The sequence below is a fragment of the Danio rerio genome, chromosome 21 (assembly GCF_052040795.2).
Source record: "Danio rerio strain M-AB ecotype USA chromosome 21, GRCz13ab, whole genome shotgun sequence".
Lineage (NCBI taxonomy): Eukaryota > Metazoa > Chordata > Actinopteri > Cypriniformes > Danionidae > Danio > Danio rerio.
This window is the reverse complement of record NC_141041.1, coordinates 40,508,786-40,536,712: the sequence shown is the minus strand read 5'-3', so window position 1 is coordinate 40,536,712 and position 27,927 is coordinate 40,508,786. Positions and strand designations below refer to the sequence as shown.

The 27,927-nt window shown below is 42.0% G+C and overlaps 1 protein-coding gene and 1 long non-coding RNA gene across 6 annotated transcripts in view; one reads left to right on the top strand and one right to left on the bottom strand.

The window, feature by feature from the left end:
• The window catches only part of si:dkeyp-23e4.3, a 152,462-nt gene that overhangs the window by 95,121 nt on the left and 29,414 nt on the right, over nucleotides 1-27,927 (top strand). For 2 of the 5 annotated variants that reach the window (XR_015520513.1, XM_087301745.1), the window contains exons 1-6: nucleotides 11,094-11,289; nucleotides 19,624-19,695; nucleotides 19,800-19,881; nucleotides 20,022-20,085; nucleotides 20,214-21,493; nucleotides 21,657-21,827. Coding sequence is in view for 2 of the 5 variants with exons in the window: in XM_087301745.1 (XP_087157871.1) it covers nucleotides 11,277-11,289; nucleotides 19,624-19,695; nucleotides 19,800-19,881; nucleotides 20,022-20,085; nucleotides 20,214-21,493; nucleotides 21,657-21,827 (1,682 nt within the window). In the remaining 3 variants the exon portion in view is untranslated. Of the gene's footprint in view, nucleotides 1-11,093; nucleotides 11,290-19,623; nucleotides 19,696-19,799; nucleotides 19,882-20,021; nucleotides 20,086-20,213; nucleotides 21,494-21,656; nucleotides 22,127-27,927 lie in introns of those variants that run through there. The other 3 variants (XR_015520515.1, XR_015520514.1, XM_087301743.1) reach the window with 3 other exon arrangements.
• Nucleotides 2,620-9,113, bottom strand: LOC147838927 (uncharacterized). Its single transcript, XR_015520614.1, has 3 exons — nucleotides 6,298-9,113; nucleotides 6,176-6,252; nucleotides 2,620-4,564 (listed from the first exon to the last, which is right to left on the bottom strand). It is a non-coding gene; the product is annotated as an uncharacterized LOC147838927 (long non-coding RNA).

Below are 27,927 nucleotides of genomic sequence, written 5' to 3'. Positions count from 1 at the left end.
CAAACTGCTCAATGCAAATGCATTTGTAACGCTTGCTAAATTAGCACGCACACTGAAACAAAAAATAATGAATGAATAAAGAGCTTCAAAAACGAATACATTTACAGACATAGAAATGTTTGCCAATCGTTTTAGGTTAGAATATTGAATTTGTGGAATTAATTTTATTGATTAAATCACTGGATTTATTAGGTATGGGTTTAAGTAAAATGTTTGTTTGTTTAAATGTCTGATAATTTGTGAAGTTTTTTTTATAAACTAATTTCGAGAGGATCACGTGCTTATGATTGCTTGCGGCTGGTCCTGCATTATCCAATTTATGATTCACCAATCAGACGATTCCTAAGCCATTATAAATACCCTAAGTTCTATATATCAGCCATCTTCATTTTGGAGAATCCCTCCTTACACCCCTACTCCTCCTCCTTTCCTAGATGGGTGGCACAGCTCTGGGCACTCTCCCGGGACAGCATGCTGAACAAGCTTTATAATCAATCATCAACTATGTGTGCACTCTTGAACAAACAAATATTGTTTTTTTTTTCTTTCATAATATGACATTTGTTTTGATAAAAAAAAAATAATACTAATTGGGTTATTCAACCAAATATTGCTTTCTGAAGTTCTAAAGCGTTGGCATTGTTCTAACATAGGCTCATTCTGAAACATACAGTAGCACTATATAGATTTCTGGAAATCGTGAATTATGTATCCAGAGGAACTATGCAGCCTTTAAAATAAACGCTACTATGACGTCGTTCCTTTTCTGCCTACTTCAGTGAGGATGGCTCTTCCGCTGTTAGCAGTTTGTCCTGTGGCTATCGCGTATGTTTGAGAATTTGAGATGAAGAGCGGAGTTGACTGATGACGAGGTTCGAGTCTGGTGAGGAATGATTCCCGAAAGTCAAAAACAAAAAACAAAAAATTAAACAAGTAAATAAAAGGGTAAGAATGTGGTAAAATCTGAAAATGTGGTAAAATCAGAAGAGCTTGTGATGGCTTTTTTTGTGGATTGCTTTTCAAAACACTGTCGGTTGGGTTTAGGGAATGGGGTAGGCACTGGTCAATCAGTGCTTTTTAAACCCATATCGCTTGGGTTTAGAGAAGGGGGTGAGTGCGGGTAATCGGTCGGTCAGTCAGTCAGTCGAAAGCAGCCTCTGGTTGATTTACATGAGACCAGGTGCAAATGACACTCTCGCAACAAAAATTTGAGATCTGAAAATGCATACACAGCGGCCTCTGGTGTATTCACAAAAAAAAAGCTGCAAAAAATGTAGCTCCTGGAATGTATTTGGCACTCTTTAGAAATGTATATAGGTGTACGTTATCAGATTGACCCTGGGTTGTATTATTGTAATGCTTAAAAGTTTACAAAAACATGTCTTAAAACATGGCGACACAGTGGCGCAGTAGATAGTGCTGTTGCCTCGCAGCAAGATGGTCAAGAGGGCGTTTCTTTGTGGAGTTTGCATGTTCTCTTTTGTGTGGGTTTCCTCCGGGTGCTCCGGTTTGCCCCACAGTCCAAAGACATGTGCTATCAGTGAATTGGGTTGGCTAAAATTGTCCGTAATGTATGAGTGTGTATGAATGTTTCCCAGAGATGGGTTGCAGCTGGAAGGGCATCCGCTGCATAAAACATGCTGGATAAGTTGGCGGTTCATTCTGTTGTGGTGACCCCAGATTAATGAGGGGACTGAAGCTGAAATGAAATGAATGAATGAATGTCTGAAAACATAGAACTTTTTTAGTTACTTTATGCAAAGTACAAGTGTGAAAAGTACAGGGTTCCACAAAATTCCTTCATATTGTCTCAACACAAATCAATTAAGTTACCTTGATTGTTCTTTTATTTAATAAACAATGTGTTGTCTAACAAAACGCAAGAATTGTGGTGATTTCAGCTCTTGAACAATCAGTCAAAATGATTTTTTGAGTTTGTAAATGATGTTTTTGTTTTAAAAACTGGATGAAATGTTAGGCTGATGAAATATTAATACAGTTAGGATAAAAAAAATTATAATATATTTCAAGAGTTCACACTTAGCCCATGATTTATACATAGCTTGTTTGGCATGCTGTCCCGGGAGAGAGCCCTGAGCTCAAGGGATCCTCGAGCCCAGGGCTCCCCCCCTTTTGCAGGGCGAGTGGAGATTGAGCTCAGGTCTATCTCAAACTCCCCCGCTGCTGAGGCCAAGGCGAACTTCCTGAGAGTAAGACATTATAAGAAAGGTTTAGATTTGTTTTATCTATAATATAGAGCACATTTGGATGGTGGGAGGAAACCGGGGAACCCGGGGGAAACCCACGCGGACACGGGGAGAACATGCAAACTCCACACAGAAATACCAGATGGCTCAGCGAGGACCCAACACCATTGGTATTCTTGCTGTGAGGCAACAGTGCTAGTCACTGGGCCACCGTGCCGCCCATTCTGGATAAAGGAGGAAGAAGGGGAGGAGGGGGGTTTCTTCCAAACGAAGATAGTTGTAGAAAGGAAATGAGGATATATATAGTGATTTGGGATCCTTCGATTGGAGGATCATAATTAGTTAATATGGACCAGCTGGGTAAATCATGAGCACATGCTCCTCTCGAAATTAGTTTAAAACTAAACTTCACTACGAGATATTTTACATTTTCGAGTAATATACAATATAAATTGTATTTAGGACTTTACATACTGTACACTGTGTTTCTCACAGTTCCTTAATGTTGTCCAAACACAAATTATTTAAGTTAACTCAATTGTTTTTACAAACTTAAATTAATTAAACAAAAAAAATAATGTTGTCCCCAAAAAACCTCAAGAATTGTGTTTATAGCTCATTATGAATAGTTTGAACTAGCAAAAAGTTTATTTGAGAGTAGTATGCATTAAAAAATTACAAGTGCATATGTAAACGTAAACACTAAAAACATCAAAGACCAAGTCAGTTTTTCCAGTTTCACTTGCCTTGACAGACTTATGACACTTCTGAAACTATTTGACATCCAGCCAGAAAGGAAACTGCGCTGTTACATTGCTGCGTGTCTTGCCGCCAAATGCCTCCGTCACACCCTTCAGTGAGGGTGGGACAGGCTGGGGACTCCATGGAGCCAGGACGCATGTCATACCTTCCGCTAACTTATCACATGCGTTGTGATTCCATCCTCTTTCTTTCCGCTGGACACAGATATTTTTAATACAATACAATCGAAATATCTGCTCTCAACAATAAAAATAAACAGAAAATATAAATTCAGATGTAGCTATGTAGTAGGGCTTGCTTTCTTAGCATTCAACCCTTTTTAAAAAAAAAATTACAGAAACTATCACACAATGTGGAAAAAAATAAATAAATATAATTTACAGTAAAAGAAAAGGGCATTACATTTTCTAAAAAGTTAACACACATAGATTGTGACAATGCAATCTTAATGCAATTCATGACTGTTTAATTTAGTGTCTATTTTGCTTTCATTTTTACCATCTCAAATATACATTTTAGCATGATTTGCTCATTGCCCAATTATTGTTATGGTTAGGGGTGGGTTTTGGGGGCACTGTTTATTGTAGAAAGACAACTGTTTTATTTATCGTTATATCATAGTGGAGGCTTTGTGACTTTGTCCAGATTTCCTGAGTTATATTCTGTATTTTCGAGTGCTTATCATAACATATTTCCCTATTTCTAATGGGTCTGCTATTGTCATTAATACATCACATTCATAATATTGTGTCACATTGTCTTTGCGATGTGCCGCGCATTCCTGAGCGCAGCGTTTCACGTTTTTAGAAGTAAAGAGGTGTTTGGTATGAATGAACCCTCATGCTGTGTTCACACCAGAGACAGCATTTTTGTTTTACTCTGTTCATTCGCCATTAAATTTGATTCATTTGCGAATCAAATTAGCTTCATTTTTGCATCAAATTCACTTCACAATGGATGTGGAATCACGTCATGGGCAGGACTTCTATCTGCCCGGTGAATCTAGCTTCATTGCTAAATGGTTAACATGGATTTTATTGAGACACTAGTTGTGCTTTATGTGCTTTAGGAAGGCTGAAAAACAGCAAAGATTCATTCGGCACCTTCTTTCAGAGGTGCACCCAGCTCTGTGAGTTCATCAACTCCTCCAGAAACTATACCTGGAGCATGGAGGCTTTCAGTGGGGCTTCAGAATAAACTAAGGCCAGTGTGATGAGCTGTTGTCCAGGGTCGGCAGGAGGATTTCTCCTCAGGACACCAACGACAGGCACTTCATCATAATTACTCCCCTACAAGAGCAAGCTCCTGATTGGTTAACGGGGCACGAATGTCCAATGAACTTCTGATTTTTGTGATTTTTTTGGAATCACGAAAAACATGCAAAGCACTCAATTCACGCCGTTTGCACGAATCACGTTATTTGTGCCGCAGAATATCTATACGTTTTTCACACGGCCGCCATTTTAAAACACGAAGGCTGCTTTGGTTAAAAACCTGGAAGTATAGAATCAGCACTGTAAACATTGCTACAACATGCTGTGTACTCCAAACCTCCAGCTCTTGCCGTGATTTCAAAACACAGATATTAAACATCACTTTAATATTGTTTAGTTCAGTTTATTTTTAAACAATTTAAAGCATATTAGACATTAAACAAAATCACAATCTCTTTAAGGGTAATACTCTTAAGTGTCTTCCTAGGTTTCGTTTCATGGCAGCATGTAAACACCGTGACAACGCTTCCCTGCTTCAGCCTATGTAACTCGGTGAGCGATAAAACAATGCAGTCCTCTGTAGCACACCCTTGTGTTGTCTGTAATAGTGCTGTCCCTGTACTGAACTTTTAAAAACGTCCATTTCACACTAATGTTTAAGCACCGCTGAGTGCATTCATAAACCGTAGCGTTTACCAGTGCTCAACAGAAATGAATGTGATTGGCCGTGAAGGTCATCAGTATACCACTCTTCACAGATTGCAAACACAGATAGTCTGACATTGGAGTGTTTTAAAGCCGTGAAGATCAGTTGATTTGTCAGCGGACCGTTAGTCTGTATTTGCACTCAGTAAACATCGGTGAAGAGCGGTGAACTGATGACCTTCACAGCCAATCACAGTCATTTCTGTAGAGCATGTAACACCATGGCAAATCAGCACTGTTTAAGAACGCCATCAACAGTGCTTAAATGTTAACGGGAAATGGACATTTTTTTACATTCCAGTACCAAAATTGTGTTTTGTGACAAGCCTAATATAGTGAAAGAAGTAGTTCATTAACTTAAGTTTGATAAAAGGCATCTAAAAGGTGTGTTTGGGAAAGAAAACATTAGTAATGAACTAGTGCCATTACCTTTAACTTAGCTAAAAATGAGGTCTCCTATCCTTTTTTATTTTCTCTATTTATTCAGAACGGACTTTTGAGTCACTCTAAAGGTGGTGATATGATAAATTTGTGTCACTTTTTCTTCACTGATAGGAAATACAGCCAGGTACACAACATTCCTCTCTCACTCAGGCCATACTTCCGAGTTTCTTCCCATTGCAGCCTCGATTTCGCTGTTTAAAATGGCGGCCACGTAAAAATCAGTCTATTTGTGTTGAGTGAACTTTAATTACCCGGATGATGCACTCATTCAGCCGCTAAAATTAAGTGTGTAATGATGGACACTTCACACACTCAACGACCGCAGGTTTGCTTACGTAACGGAAGGGGCGGAGCTATCGGGCGCACATGTTGAATAACTTTATTTATTTTAGATGGTGAAAGCAAAATTCTCCTATGAGAATGATTATAGCGCCTCCCGATGGTGAATGCGGATATACTCACGGTAGGTATTATTTGATAATTCGGTCATTTATTTCACAAATTTAGCAACCGTCAAACGTCATTAGGGAAACGGTTTGAATTTCCGCTTAGTAAAAAAACATTATTGTGCCATTTGGGACGACACTACATACATATACTATCCTGTTGAGTGTGCAAGTGCATGAGTGCATAGTGTATAGTGTGCCATTTGGGACGCAGCTAGTGTTTTATTTTACAGTCAGTTGCTACAGTATCATATGGAATATGCCTGCTGTTTCAAGTAGAAAGTCTTTGAAAGATTATTTGATGAAAGTTGTGCAGTATTGTCTTCGCCTTTCTCCATTGTAATTGTATGGCTAGCTCAAAAGTGACACAGATTTGATGACCAAAAAATACCTACACGTTGCGCTACCATTGACAACAACAGAAAACAAATGCTCAGCTTGAGAAAAAAAAAACCTTAAGGTAAAAGTTTTTAACTGTTTTACTTGGTTTTTTTTTCCACATTAAAATCACGCCAATACAGTTTACATTATTCAAAGAAAAATTTATCGAATCTTTCAAAAAGTTTCACCTCTTTGCGACAAATGTAATTCATCAGATGCAGCTCTATCTCAGAATTGTATTTTTTTGTTCTAAGGTACAGAATAATTGGAATGGAATTTTTGAAGTGCTTTCTGAGGTGTTGAAGTTGCATTTACAACCAGATCCAATGCTTTTAATACTGGGATTCTCTGAACAAATGCATTTGTTGTCAAATACACAACATGAAATGCTCTCATACTGTTTAACTACTATCAAGAAGCTACTGTTTTCTCGCTTTATTCACCATTAAATTTGCTTCATTTGCACATCAAATTTGCTTCACTATAGGATTCATGTCATAGGCAGGGTTTCTGTCTGCCCGGTGACTCTAGCTTCGTTGCTAAATGGTTAACGTGGATTTTTTTTAAATAGTAGCTGTGATGTATGCGCTTTAGGAGGGTTGAAGAACAGACAATTCATTCGGCGCCGTGTCTGAGTCCATTAGATTTTTTCAGAGGTGCACCCAACTCCGTGAGTTCATCAACTCTTCAACAAAGTATACCTGGATGATTGAGGCTTTCAGCGGTGCTTCAGACTGAGTTGAGCCCAGTTTGATAAGCAGTTGTTCCGTGTCAGCAAGAGAATTTCGCCCTGGGACACCAACAACAGGCACTACATCATAATCACTCCCCCACGAGAGCAAGCTTCTGATTGGTTAACGTGGCGCAATGTTCGCTAAAGTTCAGATTTTCCAATTTGAGCAAAACGTGCGATATGAGGCATCTGTGCCTGGTGTGAACACAGGATTAGGGTGTGTATCGACCGAAGTTTTTGTTTTCGCAAATCCATCAGAGGTCGCTGTGTATGCTTTTATAGATCTCAAATTTCTCTCGCGAATGCCATTCATGCCAGCTATTCTCATATAAATCCACCAGAGCCCGCGGTCGACTAACTGACTGACCGACTGACTGACGAGTGACCGATATCACCACCAACCCCCTTCCCTAAACCAAACTGATGTTTTAAAAAGCAATCCAGAAAAAAAAGCCATCGTCTGACTTTTATCACATTTTCAGATTTTAACATATTCTCACCCTGTTATTTACTTTATTTTTTGTTTTTGTTTTACTTGCTACCGTTCTTCACCAGACTCTAACCCTGTTGTCGTGGTCAACTCCGCTCTCCATCTCAAGTCCGCCAAAGTACATGTTGAGCTACCAGACAAACTGGTAACAGCAGGAATGTCGTCCATACAGAGATAAGCTGTCAGCTGGTAAGACTAGGAAAAGGAATGGCATCATTCCACTCTATAGAGATTGTTTAAACGGCAAAATTCAGTCATACGGAATTCTGGCTACATAGTTCGCAATCTCTAGAAACCTATTTAAGGCTACGTTTTCAGAACGAGTCTATGTTGGGTTTTTTCCACATTAAAATCGCAGTCATATTTTACAGTGTAAAATTGTTAATGCTATTAAGGGTTATGATGGATATTGTAATGGTTTTAATGGAAGTTGTTGTCCCTTTGGATCTCTATTGATAATTGCTTGCTTTCTATTGGTAGAATACTAAAATCAATAATTCTTTATAAAGTACGTCCCTTTAAAATCTAATAGTTTTGATGGTTAAAATTTGATGGTTTGCTGTAATGTATTTAAAGTAAACATGAAATCAAAACTAACCATATTGATTTTATTGACCCACTAGTTTTGCAGTGAGCAATTCATCTGTGCATGTCATTAATCTAAAACTGTAATCCAAAACTGAAATCTGAGAATGCACTTATTGTTGGTTTTCAGTTAAATTCTCAGATTATGTCTGTCTGAGGTTTTGGGCATGGCCAACGTACTTAACCACAGCCCTCCAACTGTCAGTTTTGACATCTCTATGGCAACAAACAGAAATGGCGAGGAGGAGGTCTCTGTCTGTAATTATCTGAAACCAACACAATCTCAAGGCAATTCGTAACTTTTTGATTTAGTGGCTAATTCATATGAATTTGTACAATCTAATTTGTGCAATTTAGTACAATTTCCCAATGACGGTTGGTTTTAGGGGTGGGGTTAGGTGCCACAGCTTATTTTTAAAATTGTACAATTTCGATCGACTGAACTCTAGCCACTAAACTGACAAAATGTAAAATACTTACGATTTCTCATGAGATCGGGCTGCCCGAAAGACTTTCCCCGATCTTTCAAAATTAAATACCTACTTTACTACGTGCAATCAGCTTGGAGTAGAAAGAAATAAGCCACACTCACCGTTTTCTCATTTAATATACGTCTAGAAACTATATCACAATACAAAAAAAAAAAAAATGGTCACAGCTTCCAGTTCATTTGGGACTTTATTGCTATTTGCTGTGGAAATCTTAAGATCTCCTGTGATGGTTTCTCAATCGAAATAACCATCTTGCCATTATCCGTATTTGCATGCATGTTCATTTAAAGAAAATGTCTGACTGAGAACTTGAGGCTTTCTCACTTAAGAGGATGTAATCAAACACCGGTGTGTTTAATGAGAGCCATTAGTGCTAATGGGTTACTATGGAGTAAGTCCTGATGAAGCCTCAGAGTCAAAAACTATTAGCTGTGATGGGCTGTGTCGATATCCTTATGGGATTTAGGGCACTCATTAGTGTCATAGCAGTGCGTCTGTCCTTCAAAGAAAAGCAACAAAAGAGCAGATGTTCAAGTCTAAAACCCTTTCACAAAACTTTTGAACCGGCACCGTCTAGGCGTAAAATCACACAACTGAGCATCCCTATAATGGCAATTCCTATTAAAAGCTATGCATGTTCTGCAGCCTCGTGGCCAAAAAAAAAAAAAAAAGATATGTTTCTAATTTTATTAGGAGGACATGGATTTGATAACATTTTCAAATTTGTTTTATTTTATAAAAGTTTGCTAACATTTCTTTCAATTTCAAAGAAAATATATTGGTATTTGATTAATTTCTTTACCTAGAAAATGACAGTTTTTTTTTTTTTTAAAACATGGCACCTTTTTAGTTTTTTATAGCCAAAAATACATTACTTAAATAAATAAATTGTAAATGACAAAAGTTTTCATTTAAATAAACAAAATCTGTAGTTCAAAGCAGAAAACAGTTTTAGTGTGTGTATATATATATATATATATATATATATATATATATATATATATATATATATATATATATATATATATATATATATATATATATATATATATCATATTCACTAACATGAAAAGTGCATATATAAACTTCAAATGTGAAAGTTCAAGTACTAATTTCAACAGAAATTCCTATTAAAACTATAAATGTTCAGCATGCTCATACCCAAAACATATGTAGATATTTAAATACTCATATTTACAAAATTATACAATAACAATTTATTAATAATGATTTATATATACAATTCAGCCAGCAGCTAGCTCTCTGCATCGTCGCCCACTGAAGCTAAGCAGAGCTGTGCCTGGTCAGTACCTGGATGGGAGACCACATGGGAAAGCTAGATTGCTGCTGGAATAGGTGTTTGTGAAGGGGACTCCCCAGTATAGTTAAGGGGACTCTACTGATTAGTTGACCCGAGGTCTTGACTCTCTGTGGCCAAATTTGCCCACTGCCCTCTGTCCATCATGACCTCCTAACCATCCCCATATGATAATTTGCTGGAAGTGGTGTTAGTGAGGCCAGCAGGGAGCGCCCAACCTGAGGTCTGTGTGGGCCCTAATGCCCCAGTATAGTGAAGGGGACACTATACTGCTCAGTGAGCGCCATCTTTCAGATGAGACGTTAAACTGAGGTCCTGACTACCTGTGGTCATTAAAAATTCTAGGATGTCCTTCGAAAAAGAGTATGGGTTACACTCCGGCATCCTGGCCAAATCTGGCCAAATCCTTTGTCCACCATGGCCACCTAACCCTTCCCATATCATAATTGGATTCATCACTCTTTCTCCTCTCCACCAATCAGCTGGTGTGTGGTGTGCGGTCTGGCGCAAAATGGCTGCCGTCGCATCATCCAGGTTGATGCTGCACCCTGGTGGTGGATGAGATTCTCGTGTAAAGCGATTTGAGTGTCTCGAAAAGCGCTATATAAATGTAAGGTATTATTATTATTATTATTATTATTATTATTATTATTATTATTATTATTATTATTATTATTATTATTATTATTATTATTATTATTCATTCATTCATTCATTTTCTTGTTGGCTTAGTCCCTTTATTAATCCGGGGTCGCCACAGTGGAATGAACCGCCAACTCATCCAGCAGGTTTTTACACAGCAGATGCCCTTCCAGCCGCATCCCATCTCTGAGAAATATTATTATTATTATTATTATTATTATTATTATTATTATTGCAGTGTAATGAACTGCCAACTTATCCAGCATATGCTTTATGCAGCGGATGCCCTTCCAACAGCAACCCATCTCTGGGAAATCCATACACACTCGTATATATGTATATATATATATATATATATATATATATATATATATATATATATATATATATATACACTTATATATACATACACTTACATATACATACACTTATTGTAACTTTTCATTTTGACTGATCATTTTATTTTACAAAAAATTAATTTCTTTTTCTAACATAAAGAGCAGACACAACAGTATTTTGTTTAAAATGTCTAGCAATAATTCCTGGTGCTCACTGTAAATAACCATGACAAAAGTCATTGTTTACTCCGCTCACTTTAGGAACAACCCACCCAGGCAAAGTTGTGTTTGGTTTGGTCCAGTGAGGAAAGAGGAGGAATGCCTTTCCTGTGATTTCATTATGGTGACCAGTGTGAAAGAGAAGCTTGACTTTCTCCTAAAAGTAGCACTATTTTACACCAGTTAATCCAAGCTTTAAGCTTCTGTCTTATTTACTTGAAGTAATGCCTTTAATTACATATTAGGCTTCTTAAATTTGAAGTTGTCTGCCGTTTTCTGCGCAAGAACCAAACGAACAACAATGCTCATTACAAGTAAGTAAAATATTAACGTTTGCTCTGTTTATTTTTTAATACAGAATGTATGTACAGTAATTTATCTGAATCTACTGTTGAGTGTAAAGATTGCTGGGTTCCACGCAAAAATTTGTGTTGTGACAACATGAAGAAATTAAGTTGATTGAGCATAAAGCAATTAAGTTGTCACAAAAACTCAAATGTTGTTGTTTTAGCTCATTTTAAAGTAAGTAGTTTGAACAAATGGCAAACTGATTTTTTTTAAGTATAGTATACTGCTTTTTATGGTATAAGAGCATGGTTCATTTTGGTGACTAATTTTGTAGGATGATTAAGTGATTGAGATGTTATCACAACTTAATGACTTCAAAGGGACCACTTGGTAATAAAGCCTAAAAAAAATTGTCAGACATCATAAAGTATTAGAAGACTTACAATGTAAAAAGGCTGGGTTCCACAAAATTAATTCATGTTATCTAAACACAAATAGATTGAGTTGAATTGAACAAATAAAGTTGTCAAAAAAAACCTCAAGGATTGTGTTGTATCAGCTCATTTTAACTAAGTAGTTTGAACAAGCAGCAAACTTCATTTTTGGAGTGCAAGACCCTTTGGAAATGTGATTGCTTTTTAGGTTGTGAGAGCATGGTTCATTTTGGCAATTCAATATTCTGATAAACTAATAATGTTGTAAAACGAACACTGTTCACTTGTAAATCAGCAGTGATTTAGATGTTATCAAATGCTAATGACTTCAAAGAGACCACTTGGTAATTAGGGCTGACAAAATTAATCAGAAAAAAAATGCATATTAGACGACTTTACATAAAAAGGCTGAGTTCTACTAAATTCTTTCATGTTGTTCAAACACAAATAGATTTAGAAGTTGAATTGAACGTAAAACAATTAAGTTGTCACAAAAAACCTCAAGAATTGTGTTGTGTCCGCTCATTTTAAATAAGTAGTTTGAACAAATAGCAAACTTAATTTTTTGAGTACAAGTCATTTTTGAAATGCAGTATCTTTTTAGGTTGTGAGAGCATGTTTCATTTTAAAACTTAATACTTAATATGACTTAATACTCTAATAAATTAATGATTTTGTAGAATGAACATTATTTACTTGTAAATTAGCACTGATTGACATCTTAATGACTTTAATCAGACAATAATAACATATTAGTGGAACTACACCAGGGGTCACCAATCCTGGACCTGGAGGGACGGTGTTTAGCTCCAACTTGCCTCAACACACCTGCCTGGGTGTTTCAAGTATACCTAGTAAGACCTTGATTAGCTAGTTCAGGTGTGTTTGATTAGGGTTGGAGCTAAAATCTGCAGGACACCGGCCCTCCAGGAACAAGTTTGATGACCCCTGACTTACACTGTAAAACGGCTGGATTCGAGAAAAATTCTTCATGTTGACCAAACACAATTAGAGTAAGTTGGATTGAACGTAAAACAATTAAGCTGTCAGAAAAAAAAATCAAGAATTGTTGTTTTAGCTCATTTTTAAATAAGTAGTTCGGACAAACATCAAACTTATTTTTTTAAGTATAGTATATTGCTTTTTAGGTTGTGAAAGCATGGTTCAGTTTGGCGACTCAATATACTGATAGACTAACTATTCACAACACAGAATGAACACCATTCGCTTGCACAGTAAATCCGCAGTGATTGAGATGTTATAACATCGTAATGACTTCAAAGGAGCCACTTGGTAGTTACTTGACAAAATTAGTCAGACAACATAGCATATTAGAGGAATTACACTGTAAAAAGGCTGGGTTCCACTAAATTCCTTCACGTTGTTCAAACACAAACAGATTAAGTTGGATTGAGTTTAAAACAATTAAGCTGTCACAAAAAAAAACTCAAGACTAGAGTTGTTTCAGCTCATTTGTAATAGGTAGTTTGAACAAACAACTTGTTTTTTGAGTACAAGTGATTTTTGTATTGCGATTGCTTTTTATGTTGTGGGAGCATGGTTTATTTTGGTGACTCTATAATCTAATAAACTACAAATTTTGTAGAACAAACTATTCACTTGTAAATTAGCAGTGATTGACATCTTAATGACTTCAAAGGGACCACTTTGTAGTTAAGGCTGACAAAATTAGCCAAACAACATAACATATTAGAAGACTTACATTGTAAAAAAGCTGGGTTCCACAAAATTGTTGTCCAAACACAATTAGATTAAGTTGGATTGAAAGTAAAACAAATAAGATGTCACAAAAAACTCAAGAATTGAGTTTGTCAGCTTGTTTTAAGTAATTTGAACAAGCAGCAGATTTTTGTATAGTGTACATTATTGGTAGAATGCCTGTTCTTAGGTTTTATTTTGGTCACAGTTGTTGTGTATGTGTGGATATTTTTACTGTACATATTTAATTTTTTGGTCTGCTAGGTTAGGCTGCGGTCACACTAGAGTTTGTGTGTGCGAAATTCTGTCGTACGGCCAGGCCCGGATTGGCTAATCGGGAGGACCGGGAGAATTCCCGGGGGGCCGGTCCATTTTTTGGCCGCGAGGGCCGGGGTCTCTAGCTCCAGAATGTGTTGCTCTCAACAGTCACACTTTTTAAATTAATTAATTTATTTACTTGACCACAGTCTTCTTATTCATTATTTTACCGCAGCTCTACTCTTTTTATATATAACCAGCCTGCAGGTAAATGATAATATAACTCAGATTAATCATCTTTCAATATACAACTGTTCAGTGGTTAGCACGTTTGATTACGACGCCGCCGACCCGGGTTTAATCCTTGTCTGAGTATATTGTTGTTGTTTTTTTCATTTTTATTGTTAAGACATATAATACTGTTAGGGTTGTTGAACATTTAAAGTTCTAAAGCAGCTGTTTTCTCAAAAAAAGACGTAATAGTGTAATTAGAAACTGAATTGGAAATGACCTTATTTTAATATAGTCAGTCGTGAACTGAGGTGGGCCGGTCTGAGGCTTGAGACTCCAGGGCTGAAAAGAGTCCCACTCCGGCCCTGCGTATGGCTCTGTGAAAAGGGGCGGGATTAAACAAGATTATTAGACATTAAAAAAAGCGATTGCTCCATGTTTTAAATTTCTGTCCAGAGAGGTCATGTTTTGATCTTTCGATTGGTCTCACACAGTTAAGTGATGCGATTTCGCAGGTCAGAGTTCACCAAGCTTAAACTTTGCACCGTAGCGAACTGCGAAACTTAACGCATGACCCTGCGTGTCTGGTCTGACGTATTCGAGTGTGTATGAACGGAAGTCTATGGGGAGCAAAGTCAAGTGTGACCGCAGCTTTAGACTGGAAAAGGAAGAGCATTACGTTTGTCAGCTGGTTTTGACTTTGTTTTACAGTTTTAAATGAAACATTTACTTTTTTTTTTTTTTTTTTTTTTTTTTGGGGGGGGGGTATATCTTTAAGTTTTCTAAAATAAATAAATTTATCTTATAAATATTCAGACTATTGTTTAATATCAGTATCCTCTTTTATTATTTTTTTTCCAAATGGATACACAGATCAAACCACTGTCCAATGATTTGCCTAATTGCCTTAAATTCCGTAATTAACCTAGTTAAGCCTTTAAATGTCACTTCAAGCTGAATACTAGTATCTTGCAAAATATTTAGTAAAATATTATGAACTGTTGTCATGGCAAAGACAACAGAAATTGATCACTATAGGGTTAGTATTATGTTTAAAAATATGATAAAATTAAAACTGTTAAACATTAATTGCACAAAATTGGATCCGATTCAGCTGCATTTAACAATAGAAATGGAAAGTAATGCAATAATATTGACTGCTGGACAGTGGTATATATAACTATAATATCTCTTAGAAGTTGGAGGGTCTCTCTTTTGCATTGGCACATCTGATCTATGAAAAGATTGTTGTTAGCAACCAGGAGTAACAACAAAATGTTTGAACGATTTTCCCAGTGACCTCATTTTTTCAGTACATGCCAGGCTTTTCATCGAATTCAGCCCTGTCGCTGATGAAATGGAGCATATTTGTCAGTCAGAAAACAGCTGTGCGAATTCGTAGTTATGGAAAATCTGCTAGCATGGCTCAAAAACGTTTGTGCCACATCTGGAAATGATGATGACGGTTAGAATTCCAGTGACTTATCACTTTTAGAACTGATGAACGATCCCGAAACACTATAGGGTGAACTCAGCCTGTTCTCAGTTTATATGTGATCATAAAAATTTATTTTATATCAGTGAAATATTTGGGTATGCTGGCATTCTCTATAACTATAAGAATTTTAATTATTAATGACTGAGAAATACTGATCCACTCTATGAAGGTATGCATATAGTAGGACTATATAATATATAGTTTCAGCATTGATATCGCAATGTGCACATCCACAATAGTCAAATCGCAAGAAATGCAATGTTGAGTCTGAATTATAGTTGACCAGGAGTGACAGAACACAAGGTCTCACAAGGGAACGCAAGTATTTTACGTTTTGTCAGTTTAGTGGCTAATTTGTACGAATTCTTACGAGTTCAGTCATATAAAAATGTACAATTTTAACATTGAGGCATGACACCCTACCACTTCCTTAAACCCAACCGTGATTGGGGGATAAGCAAATCATACTAAATTGTATGAATAAGATTGTACACATTCTTATGTAAAAACCACTAAATCAAAAAGTTATGAATTTGCAGTTAAAAAACATCACGAAATATAGTCCACAGTCAATGCAAACCTCTCATATGTGTCTGTAAACTTCAGCAGCATGTGTAGCCTTTTGTTAGTAAGTAATTCCGTCATTTTGAATTCCTAAAAGTCCAAAAGCCGATGGCAGTTTGTTCATGTTGTTCATGTTGTGGAAAGCATCATTTGCTGCTGTTTTTTCAGACGATGACAAGGTTTGTTTGTGCTCAGGTCGACCATGGCTTGTTATTATATGTATATATTATTACGATGTAATGTCTCGGCTGTGTTTTTAAAAATGGCGCTTCCTTTTTTTTAATTTACCTGTTTCTGTGACATATCTCTGTAAACCAATAGCATTCAGCTGTGCATCTTGCTCCACCTTTTGGTACCCTTTTTTTAGGAGACCAAAGGGTGACCAAAAAGTGGTACAGTGCGGTTCACTTTTAGGTACCCTTTGACAGTGGAAACGGACATAAAAGCATACCGAACCATACTGTACTGTAGAACCCTACTGAAAAATACAGTAGGCTGGTTGGCTGGTTTTAGCTGGTCAACCAGGCTGGTTTTAGAGGGGTTTTGGCCATTTCCAGGCTGGTTTCAAGCCATTTCCAGCCTGGTATTAGCTGGTCAGGCTGAGAGATGACCATCTAAAACCCTCTTGACCAACCTAGCCAGGCTGGGAGCCGATCCAAAACCAGCAATGTCCAGCTTAAACCAGGCTGGTCAAGCTGGTTTTAACTAGATTTAGCTGGTAATTTTCCTGGACATGGCCAAAACCCCTTAAAAAAACAGGCTGGTCAACCAGCTAAAACCAGCCAACCAGCCTAGGCTGGTTTAAGCTGGATTATTCAGCAGGGCGCTCAGTGAAAAACAGGCTGTTAATACTCTGAGAATGACTTTTGCTGCTTGTTTAAATTCAAATTGGTTTAAATTTATTTTAAATGAGTTGAAACAACACAATTTAGAAGTTTTATGTTCAATCCATTTAAATCTGTAAAAACAAGTTAACTTAATCAATTTGTGTTGGGACTAGGCATGGGACGATTAATGTTTTCAAGGTATACCATGGCTTGGAAAAGTCAAGGTTTTAAAACCACCAAAATTTTCTACTATACTGTTCCTAAGGTATGTGTAAGATATTTTATTTATTTATTTATTTATTTATTTATTTATTTATTTATTTATTTATTTATTTTATTAATTTCTTTTCAGGACAACAGTGGTACCAACAGAAAAGATGTACAAAGATGCTGTTTTAAATTGTAAATAAATTTGGGTTTTTTAAACAAAGACAGCAGAACATGCTTACCAACATGTTTACTCCTCCAAAATATGTTTCTCAAAATAAAACATATTGTGTCCTAGGGGCAAAAACGTTTTAGTTTTTTTACCCAGATATTTACAATGAACATATTTTAGAGCAGTAATCACAATACCGTGAAACCATGATATTTTTATTCAAGGTTATTATACCATCAGAATCTTATAGTGGCCCATGCCTAGTTGAGACAACATGAAAGAATTGTGGGAAACATTTTTTTTAAATAGTGTACAGAGACTTATATATAGTGTATAGAGTTCATATTCTGCCATCATTTATACTGTTCCCCCAATTGTTGAGTTTCTTTCTTCCGAAAAACCATTGACTTCGATAATATTTTGCTTGCTCCTACTATGGCTGTCAATGGCTGCTTTTTTTCTAGTTTTTTTTTAGAAAAATGTTTTGATCACTCATGTTGGAGCAGCAGACCATCTATCTTGACCATTTATCTTGAACTGAATGAGTCATTGAACTAACTAACAAACAAAACCCATCATATTGCTGAATTGAATCCATCCAATATGCTTCATACAAATCTGTACATCATTTTCTCTTGTCTGTTGCTCTATTTGCTCAGCAAAGGTGCCTTGACACAATTAGCTTTGTACAAAAAAAGCACGGTAGATATGCAGTTGACTTGAGTTTTGGGGCGCTACACTTGTGGTCGAAACGAACATTTAACAATATGAGAAAATTTTTCTAGAAAATAGGACTGACCTATTTATGATGTCACTTTTTGCACATTCTCTGCATTTTTACAAAAGTCTGCGGGTATATCGCAAGGTGAAATGTACGTTAATCATCTCAAAAATAAATCCAGGTTTTATAAAAGTGAAATTGTGCTAAACATACTCAATGCATTATTTTTACTTTTATAGAAATGCACATACTGTATAGTACACCAACAGTTTTTTGTATCTTAACACACACATGCTTCCCTAGACTTTTCACGCAACCTGAATCTCTTTCTCAAGTTATTCAAAAGCTAAAGGTTGCTCTGCTTGAGCTCCGTCAAGACTCTCAAGGTTAGACCTGTTCAAGCTGTCAGCCAAACATGATGTTCTCCACCCCTCAGGGGTCCCACAGATGCTTTTCTCATGTCAATCGACTCTCTGAGTGCTCCTCTGAAGGTAGCTGTTTATGGCAGTTGCTGAAGACCCCAGGGGTCCTGCTGTAGCACTTTATTAGGTGGCTTCTATAGAACCTGGAGCTTCTATGTGCCTCTTGCAAAGAGGAAGGGAGGTATCAGCAAACCAATCTAGCGGCGTGTTGTATCATTCATAGCTTACAGCCTGTGCAGCACGTACCACCATTAGCCAAGACCCTCCCAGACCATTTAGAAGCTTGTAGGCTTCCAGAGACCTCTAGGGTGGGCGGAGGACAATCACAAGCCACATCTGTTATCAGCATCCAAACCCTAAAAGCACGACTTCCTGTAGGGCCGCCTGAGGTATTTGGAAAAGGAAGTGCCTTTCCCTGCTCAGCTCTATTAAACAGTGGAGAGCCTTGTGATATGATCACGCTTATATAATTCCCATGCGTTCTCAAAAATGGCTGGAAGAGAGTCATTTGCAGAGGTAGTTGTTATTGCGTCAGCTACCAGCATGAGTGTATGCACACATTTCCGACAATTTGGCTTCCAAATTCTCACCCACTGTCTGCAAAACTTTGGATTAGCAGAGCTCATTTATCCAGGCCAAGATTCAGCAATCCTGATAAGCTGTGGTAAGACAAACTAACAGCAAGCAGCAGCGCTAACCTGCATGTCACCTGCAATACAGCTACATGGGGCCATCGCACCCAGCACCGTCCTTTACAGGACACTTCTGCGTCAAAGCAGGGAGTGGCATTGTTAACTCAGTCCCTATGTTTACATATCTGAGCCATCTGTTCTTTGTAGCACATATCCAGCTGTCTTCCTCTGACCCCTTCACTGCTTATGGGAAAGATAGAATCCTACGTAAGGTTTTATGGATCGCCAGTCAGTACGAAGAAAGGATTTGTTTCTACCATCTGTTCCTGGCAGTGATACTTTAGGAAAGAATCTAAAAATGCGAAAGTGAATGTGTGGCACAGGAATAGCAATGTCTGCTGGCTGCATTCTCCTGGTCAAACATGTTAATGTCAAAGACATTCAATTAGCAGCAAATTAGCCAGCCTCCACTTTTAATCCACAGGAAATTAATGAAATGAGAGGATGGTTGATAAACTAGGGGTGGATTAAAGTGGCTTTGGAATCAAATGTTCTTCTTTCAATGTTAATTAAACAAATTCAATTGAATTAAGTGGTAATAGTTGGCTGGGTTTGCCTCATAAAAGCTAAACAACTAGAAATGACATACTTAATATGCACTGTTTCTCTTTGCAGAGATTGAAGCAAAGGAAGCTTGCGATTGGCTTCATGCGGCTGGCTTTCCTCAGTATGCACAGTTATTTACTGGTAAGTATTTACTTTTTTAACATTTCTCGATGTATACTATAACCATGTGTCCTAACAAAATGCAAATATTGTTGTATCACAACTCTGCTTTGTTTACCCTTTAGATTGCTGTTTCCCTATTGACATAGATTGGGTAAAGAGTGATTACGATTTTCTGGATAAGGATGCCTTAGATTCTCTCTGCAGGTAGTGTTCTCACCCCTTGGCTGCACGAGCATGTTCCATGCTGACATAAAATGAGTGTTTCTTCCTAATCACAGCAGGAGGAATTTGAGGGACGTCATGCTGTCTTCCTGTTTGACGTGAATGTTGTCTTTTGCTTTCAGGAGATTAAGTACCTTAAACAAGTCTGTGGAGATGAAGCTGGAGTTGAGTCGCTCCAAAAGAAGGGTGAGTGTGTGAGAAAACTCTGGAGGAGATACATGTAAACACTGCGTATAAACAAAAGAATGCCTGGGGGGAAAAGTTTCCTTCCCCCTGTCCTTTGGTGTGTATAACAAATCATTTTGATCATGTAGAGAGATGAAGAGGAGGAAGAAGACCTCTATGCCATCAGCCCAAAATGGACATTCGACAGGAAGAGCAGGCGCTGGATCCGGGAAGACGATGGGGAGCTACCTCACACACTGAGGGGCCCCATTTCAAATTTGAGGAGATCTGGAAGCTGTGAGGCCTCTCTTTCCGACAATGGGGAATGCCATGAGCTTTGCTCCACTCATAGTTCCAGTAATAATGACAGCGATGGTGGAAGCGCTCCCAACAAAACGACAGAAGAACCTGAAACAAGCCGTAGCTCCTCTAGATGCTCATCAAACTACAAGCCCCAATCTCCTGACACCTCCTCCAGTAGACCTCCATCCCCAAGCGAACACCACACTTTGAGCAGTGAAGAGTTCCTTCCTGAAAAGCCCCCATTAAAAAAAGGCAAAGGCCTACTTCGGAAAATGGAGAAACTAAGATTGAGAGGGAGCACACAACAGTCACAATCTCACAGTGGTAAAGCCAGACTTGTCATAAGTGGACCGATTATCCAAGAAGGCTTTGATGAGGAAACATTAAAGCATCTTCAATGTCTAGACCTAGCAAGTATTCAGAATAAAACTGAAAGTCCTGCATCTTGCTCTCCTCCCTCTGGATCCAGTAGTACCTCAGAAAGCAGCAGCGCAGTCAGCACGCCAAGCCCCGTGACTAAAGTACGCAGCAACTGCAAACGTCCTGGTGTTCTCAAACAAGAAGTTGAACAGGAACAAATCAACACACAGCATTTCAACAACAAGCAAGTCAATCCTGTCTTTAAAATCCCTCACGGACACAAGCCAGGAACATTCCCAACGGTGCTCTCCCACAACAATGCCTTCTTACCTATCGACAACACTTCAGTCAACTGGAGGACCGGAAGCTTCCATGGATACCGAGGCAGGCGTTGTAAAAGCAATAGTTCCAAGGACCAGGAACAAGCTTGCAGCCCGCTGGCTTCTTCCGATCACCGTGTCAGCTTTTACGACAATGTCCCAGATCCCGTGCAGATTTTGGACGATGATGTCTTCTCAGCTTTGGACAGCGTAATGGAACGCATTTGTGACCTACAGCAGTTGGTAACCTCTTGGACGGACAAGCTGTCAGAGGACGGGGATTCCGATTTTTCGCACTCGGGTTCTCCATCGCCCTCCTCTCTGACTGACATCCACCTTGAGATCAAAGAGCCAGAAGAGACAGATGAAGCTGCCCTAGAGGAGATGTACAACAAAAGCCCAGAAGCATTTGAATGCACTGCTCAGCCTACAGAGCATACTGATCGGTAAGAGACACCATTTCATTAAGTCTGTTGAAACAAGTCTTATTCTTGAACATGCTAGCGATCTGGTGTAGATCCCTCATACTTTTAAAACAATTTCAAAATCATTAATCATGCTCTTTCAAAGCCTATTTATAAAGAGGTTGCTTGATTTCCTACATTTCAGAATTCAGAGGCCCCACTGGTCCAGTGCACAGATGCTTTCACTGAGCAGCCCCGGAACAGGCATAGAGGCTAAATCAGCAGCACATGTCTCTATGCTGCAAAGACTCAGCCTTCTCAGACTAACAGCTCTGATGGACAAGCACTCACCCTTCAGCAAACAAGGCTGGAACTGGTAAGACAAAGTAAGGGGGGGAGGTAGAGAAGCAAAGTGGGAAAGACATAATCTAGTAAAAGTGGATGGCTTACTAAAATGAGACAATGAGAAAGGAAAAGGAACGAGTTTAGAACCTGCTGTTTAGAGATTCATTCATTATTCATGCTAGGTTGCAACCTTGTAAAATCTCTCAGCAGACAAAATAGACAAGGTTACAAGAGTAGTGAGTTTAATAGCAATGAAAACAAGCGGACCCCTTCATGCCACTACTGCATGACACAGCAGAGCCTTGCTCTTTTTTTTACTACTCCCACAATGTGATTTTGCCATGCTATTGCATCATATCCTTCAAAATGATAACAAAAACAATATTATTTGTAAAAATCAGTCCATTTATGTTCGGAAACATAAGTAAAGTAAAGCATAAGTAAAAATTACAATGCAACCTCACAGCAATCATTATGATTTAAAGGCTACTTTGTATTAATTTGGACTCTCATTTTCTCATCCCACAATGAGGGGTAAGGATAGGGTTTAGAGGCATGCCACCTTTTAAAAAAGCCACCTTTTATACAAATTAGCCACTTTTCTGACAAGATGCGAGAGCAATTTTGCATTAATTGAGGTAAAATCTTAGTTAATGGCATGTAAGTAACAAGAATTGTACCATCAAATTTCAAGAGTTCACACTTAGCTGGACTAATTATGAAGCGTGTTTGGCAAGCTCTCCTGGAAAGAGCCCTGAGTAAATAAGATCCTCGAGCCCGGGGCTCGCTCCCGTTTGCTCAGTTAGATCTTGAGAACTCCCCTACTGTTTATGGCTAAAGACAAATTAGGGATTGCTATTGAGAGATATAATGCTGGCTAAGAGCTCGTCTGGTGTGCCAATTTTGGTTTAGTCAATTCAACGGGCCGTCATGCTGCCATATATCAGAGAAGATGGAGGATTAGAGGTGGAAGGGGGATTCTTCATGAAAAAGATAACTGACAGTGGCAGATTTAGGCGTAGGCAATGTTGGCGATTGAGGGTGGCATCAAGATCCCCCCACCCCACCCCTGGCTCATCACATACACTGTGAGGGCGGCATGACCATGGTTTACCTAGAGCACCAGTTAAGCTTGCGCCACTACTGATAACTAAGGTATGAAACCCTGGTTCCCCTTCGGTTGGGGAACTTCAGTGCCATGAATGGGAGGATTCGGATCAGAAGCCGCTTATCTGGAGAGTATTGAACGGGCCAATGAATGAAATTAATTGGCAGCGTAAGCTTGCGCAGGTGTGCGACATCTGCAATCATCTCAGCATATAAGCACACCTGAAGCCAGCAGACGCCATCCTTTTCGCTTCAGATCCTTTCTGAGTGAGTCGATGAGGGTTCCTCTTGCTGATCAGCACTTCAGAGCGAACGAGTGTGTCTCCCGGTCCAGAGTGGGTCTTCGCGGTGGCAGACGGTCGAGCTGGGTTACTCCCTTGCCTGCGGTTCTTTGGGTCCGGTCCTCCAGAGCGGTGCGTATAGTTGCAACTTTCCTAAAAGAGCAACACAGTCGTGCAGCACGTCCTTTTCAGGATGGCGCTCCGACTGTGCGTTTCTGGATGCGGGGGTTTCCTGTCTCCGGATGATGGACACGATCACTGCATTGCATGTTTGGGGGTCCAGCATGTTAATGCGGTGCTCGCGGGCGGTTCATGTCGTCATTGCGATGCCATGACCGTTGCACAGCTAAGATCGCGGCTAACTTTCGCAAGAGAGCGAGCCACCCCAGTTGCCTCCTGTTCTAAAAAAGCAGCGGGCGCTCGGGCAGATCTGAGGGTTTCAGCGGGAGCTAATCCGCCGCCCACGGGCTCGCGGACCTCTCGCTCCTCACGGCGCTCCATCCAAGCTTCGGGTGGTGAGAGTGATCCGTCTAACCAGATGGTAGCTCTCACACTCGCTGACACCGGAGATCAGATGTCCTCCGCGGCATCGGAGGGTGGGCTTTCACTGTCTGACGAAGATCCGGACCCGCTCGCCCCCTCCGGGCAGGTGAGCGCTGTCAAATAGGATCCTGAAGCGGACATGTTAGCCGTGCTTTCCCGGGCTGCTTCGGCCGTGGGGTTGGAGATGGTTTATCCCCCAGCTCCGCGGCCGGACCGACTAGATGGGTGCTACGTAGAGGACCAGAAGGCGAAGCCTTCGAAGCCTCTCGTCCCCTTCTTCCCGGAAGTGCACAGTAAGCTCACGCAGTCCTGGAGGGCACCTTTCTCTGCCCGTGCTGCGAGTGCCTCCGCCCTCACCGCCCTTGACGGCGGAGCTGCCAGGGGGTATGAGGCGATCCCGTCAGTGGAGCGCGCTATCGCGGTCAATCTTTGTCCGCGCGGCGCCTCTACGTGGCGGGGTTTGCCCCGCCTCCCGTCCAAAGCCTGTAGGTTGTCTGCCTCCCTCGGAGCCAGAGCTTATAAGGCTGCGGGCCAGGCTGCTTTTGCTTTGCACGCGATGGCCACCTACCAGCGCTACCAAGCGCAGGCGCTGGCCGAGCTGCACGAGGGCGGGTCCAACCCAAGCTTATTACATGAGCTGCGCACCGCGACCGACTATGCTCTTCGGACTACTAAGTCCGCCGCGTGTGCGCTGGGGAGGACGATGTCCACACTTGTGGTTCAGGAACGCCACCTCTGGCTAAACCTGGCCGATATGCGCGACGTTGACAAAGTTCGCTTTCTTGATTCGCCCATATCCCAGGCTGGCCTGTTCGGCGACACCGTCGGTGAATTCACCCAGGAATTCAAGGCGGTGAAAGAGCAGTCGGATGCGATGGGCAATGTCATCTATCGGCGTGGCCGTAAGCCCGCTCCGCCCGCCGAGCCATCCACCTCCGCTGTTCCTCGCCGAGGGCGCCCGCCAACGAGTGCTGCCCCGCCCCCGCCTGCGCCTCCGGCCAAGCGGGCGCGGCGTTCACCTCGAAAGCAGGCAGCCCCTCCTGCCCAGGGCGCCGTTAAGTCCGGTAAACGGACCGCGAAGCGTCCCTGAGACAGGCCATCCGGAGAAGAGGAAACTTGCTCTTTCCCCGCTGGAGGGCGGGGCCCCGATAACAACGGTACTTTTCAGTGCCACCAAAACATCAGTAAAAGAGCACTTTTTCCCTTCCCCGGATGTGACTGCACGAGTTCTGCCAGTCCGGGACGCGCTGCCTTCCGGCTCGCAGACTCTACGTGTTTCGCCAGTGGCTCACGAGCGCTGGGGGGACGGTCTCCCTTCCCTCAGCCCTCCAGCCCCCTCTCCGGAGTCAGGGTGCGGAGCCAGAGCGAATCGCTCTCCTCCAGCTTTTCCGCGGGACCCTCGTGCTTCCCGGATCAGCACACCCACTCTGCGCTGCCCCACCGCTGGTACGTCAGCGATTGTAGCGATGACTCCATTAGCGAGGGCTCTGCCTGCCTGGTTAGCGCGGGCCGGCCCCTCGCGGTGGCTCATACGCACAATCAGACTCGGTTACGCGATTCAGTTCGCGAAACGGCCCCCCAAGTTTACGGGCGTGTATTTCTCCAGGGTCAACCCCCTGTCCGCCCCTGTCTTGCGAGAGGAGATTGCTGCCCTCCTGGCGAAGGGTGCAATCGAGCCGGTTCCTCCAGCCGAGATGGAGAGTGGGTTTTACAGCCCATACTTCATCGTACCCAAAAAGAGCGGTGGGTCACGGCCAATCCTAGATCTGCGCGTTTTGAACCGCTGTCTGCACAAGCTGCCGTTCAGAATGCTCACGCAGAGGCGCATTCTCCAATGCGTTCGTCCTCGGGATTGGTTTGCAGCCATAGACCTGAAGGACGCGTATTTCCATGTCTCCATTCTTCCACGCCACCGCCAATTTCTGCGGTTTGCGTTCGAGGGTCGAGCGTGGCAGTACAAGGTCCTCCCCTTCGGGCTCTCTCTGTCTCCGCGGGTCTTCACCGAACTCGCGGAGGGTGCCCTAGCGCCCCTTCGGCTCGCGGGCATTCGCATACTCGGTTATCTCGACGACTGGCTGATTTTAGCCCACTCACGGGAGCAATTGATTATGCACAGGGACGAGGTGCTTCGGCATCTCCGCCTACTGGGGCTTCAGGTCAACCGAGAAAAGAGCAAACTCGCCCCCGTGCAGAGGATTTCTTTTCTCGGGATGGAGCTGGACTCGATCACCATGGTAGCGCACCTCTCCGAGGAACGCGCTCGCCTGTTGCTGAACTGTCTGAGGGAGCTCGACAGCAAACTAGTGGTCCCACTGAAGTTCTTTCAGAGGCTCCTGGGGCATATGGCATCCGCAGCCGCCGTCACGCCGCTCGGGTTGCTCCATATGAGACCACTTCAGCACTGGCTTCACGATCGGGTCCCCAGACGCGCATGGCACGCGGGCACACACCGGGTCTCGGTTACTGCGCTGTGTCGCCGCGCCCTCAGCCCTTGGAACGACCCCTCGTTCCTACAGGCCGGTGTGCCTCTAGGACAGGCGTCCAGCCATGTTGTTGTTTCAACAGACGCTTCCAACACGGGTTGGGGGGCCGTGTGTCGCGGGCATGCGGCTGCGGGCCTCTGGAAGGGTGCCCAGCTGCATTGGCATATCAATCGCCTAGAGCTGTTGGCAGTGTTCCTCGCTCTCCACCGCTTTTTACCGGTGCTGGAGCGGCAACACGTGCTGGTCAGGACGGACAGTACGGCGGCGGCGGCGTATATCAACCGCATGGGGGGTATGCGCTCTCGCCGCATGTCTCAGCTCGCCCGCCGTCTGCTCCTCTGGAGTCACCCGCGGCTGAAATCGCTGCGCGCCATTCACGTCCCAGGCACGCTCAATCGTGCAGCCGATGCGCTCTCACGACAGCTGTTACGCCCTGGAGAATGGAGACTCCACCCCGAGTCTGTTCAGCTGATATGGGCGCGATTCGGGGAGGCCCAGATCGATCTGTTTGCTTCCCCCGAGAACGCTCACTGCCAGTTGTTTTTTTCCCTGACCGAGGGCTCTCTCGGCACGGATGCACTGGCCCACAGCTGGCCTCGGGGCATGCGCAAGTATGCGTTTCCCCCAGTGAGCCTGCTCGCGCAGTTTCTGTGCAAGGTCAGGGAGGACGAGGAACAGGTTCTGCTAGTTGCGCCCCTTTGGCCCAACCGGACCTGGATATCAGAGCTCTCACTCCTCGCGACGGCCCTCCCCTGGCGGATCCCTTTGAGAGAGGACCTACTCTCTCAGGGACAGGGCACCATCTGGCACCCTCGCCCCGATCTTTGGAACCTCCACGTGTGGTCCCTAGACGCGAGGAAGACTTAGGTAACCTACCGACTGCGGTGGTTAATACCATCACTCAGGCTAGAGCCCCCTCCACGAGGCGCGCCTACGCCCTGAAGTGGAGTCTATTCACTGAATGGTGCGTCTCTCGCAGAGAAGACCCCCGAAATTGCCAGATTAGTGTTGTGCTCTCTTTCCTTCAAGAGAAGTTGGACAGCAGGCTGTCGCCCTCCACTCTCAAGGTTTACGTGGCCGCCATCTCCGCTTATCATAGCGCGGTAGCTGGCGGCACCGTGGGAAAGCATAACCTGGTCATCCAGTTCCTTAGGGGTGCTAGGCGAATTAATCCATCTCGCCCCCCTCTCATGCCCTCTTGGGATCTCGCCCTCGTTCTCACGAGTCTGCGATCCGATCCCTTTGAGCCACTCGAATCAGTATCTCTAAGATTTCTGTCCCTGAAGACAGCTCTGCTGGTTGCGTTGGCCTCCATCAAGAGGGTCGGGGACCTGGAGGCATTTTCGGTCAGTGACTCGTGCCTGGAATTCGGGCCGGATTACTCTCACGTTATCCTGAGACCCCGCCCCGGTTATGTGCCCAAGGTTCCTACCACCCCCTTTAGAGATCAGGTAGTGAACCTGCAAGCGCTGCCCCCGGAGGAGGCAGACCCAGCCCTTTCTTTACTTTGTCCAGTTCGCGCTCTGCGCATTTATGTGGACCGTACTCAGAATTTTAGATCATCTGAGCAGCTCTTTGTCTGTTATGGCGGTCGGCAGCAGGGAAGTGCCGTATCGAAACAAAGATTATCCCACTGGATTGTGGATGCCATTTCACTCGCTTATTCGAGTCGAGGTCAGCCGTGTCCCCCGGGAGTACGTGCACACTCCACTCGGAG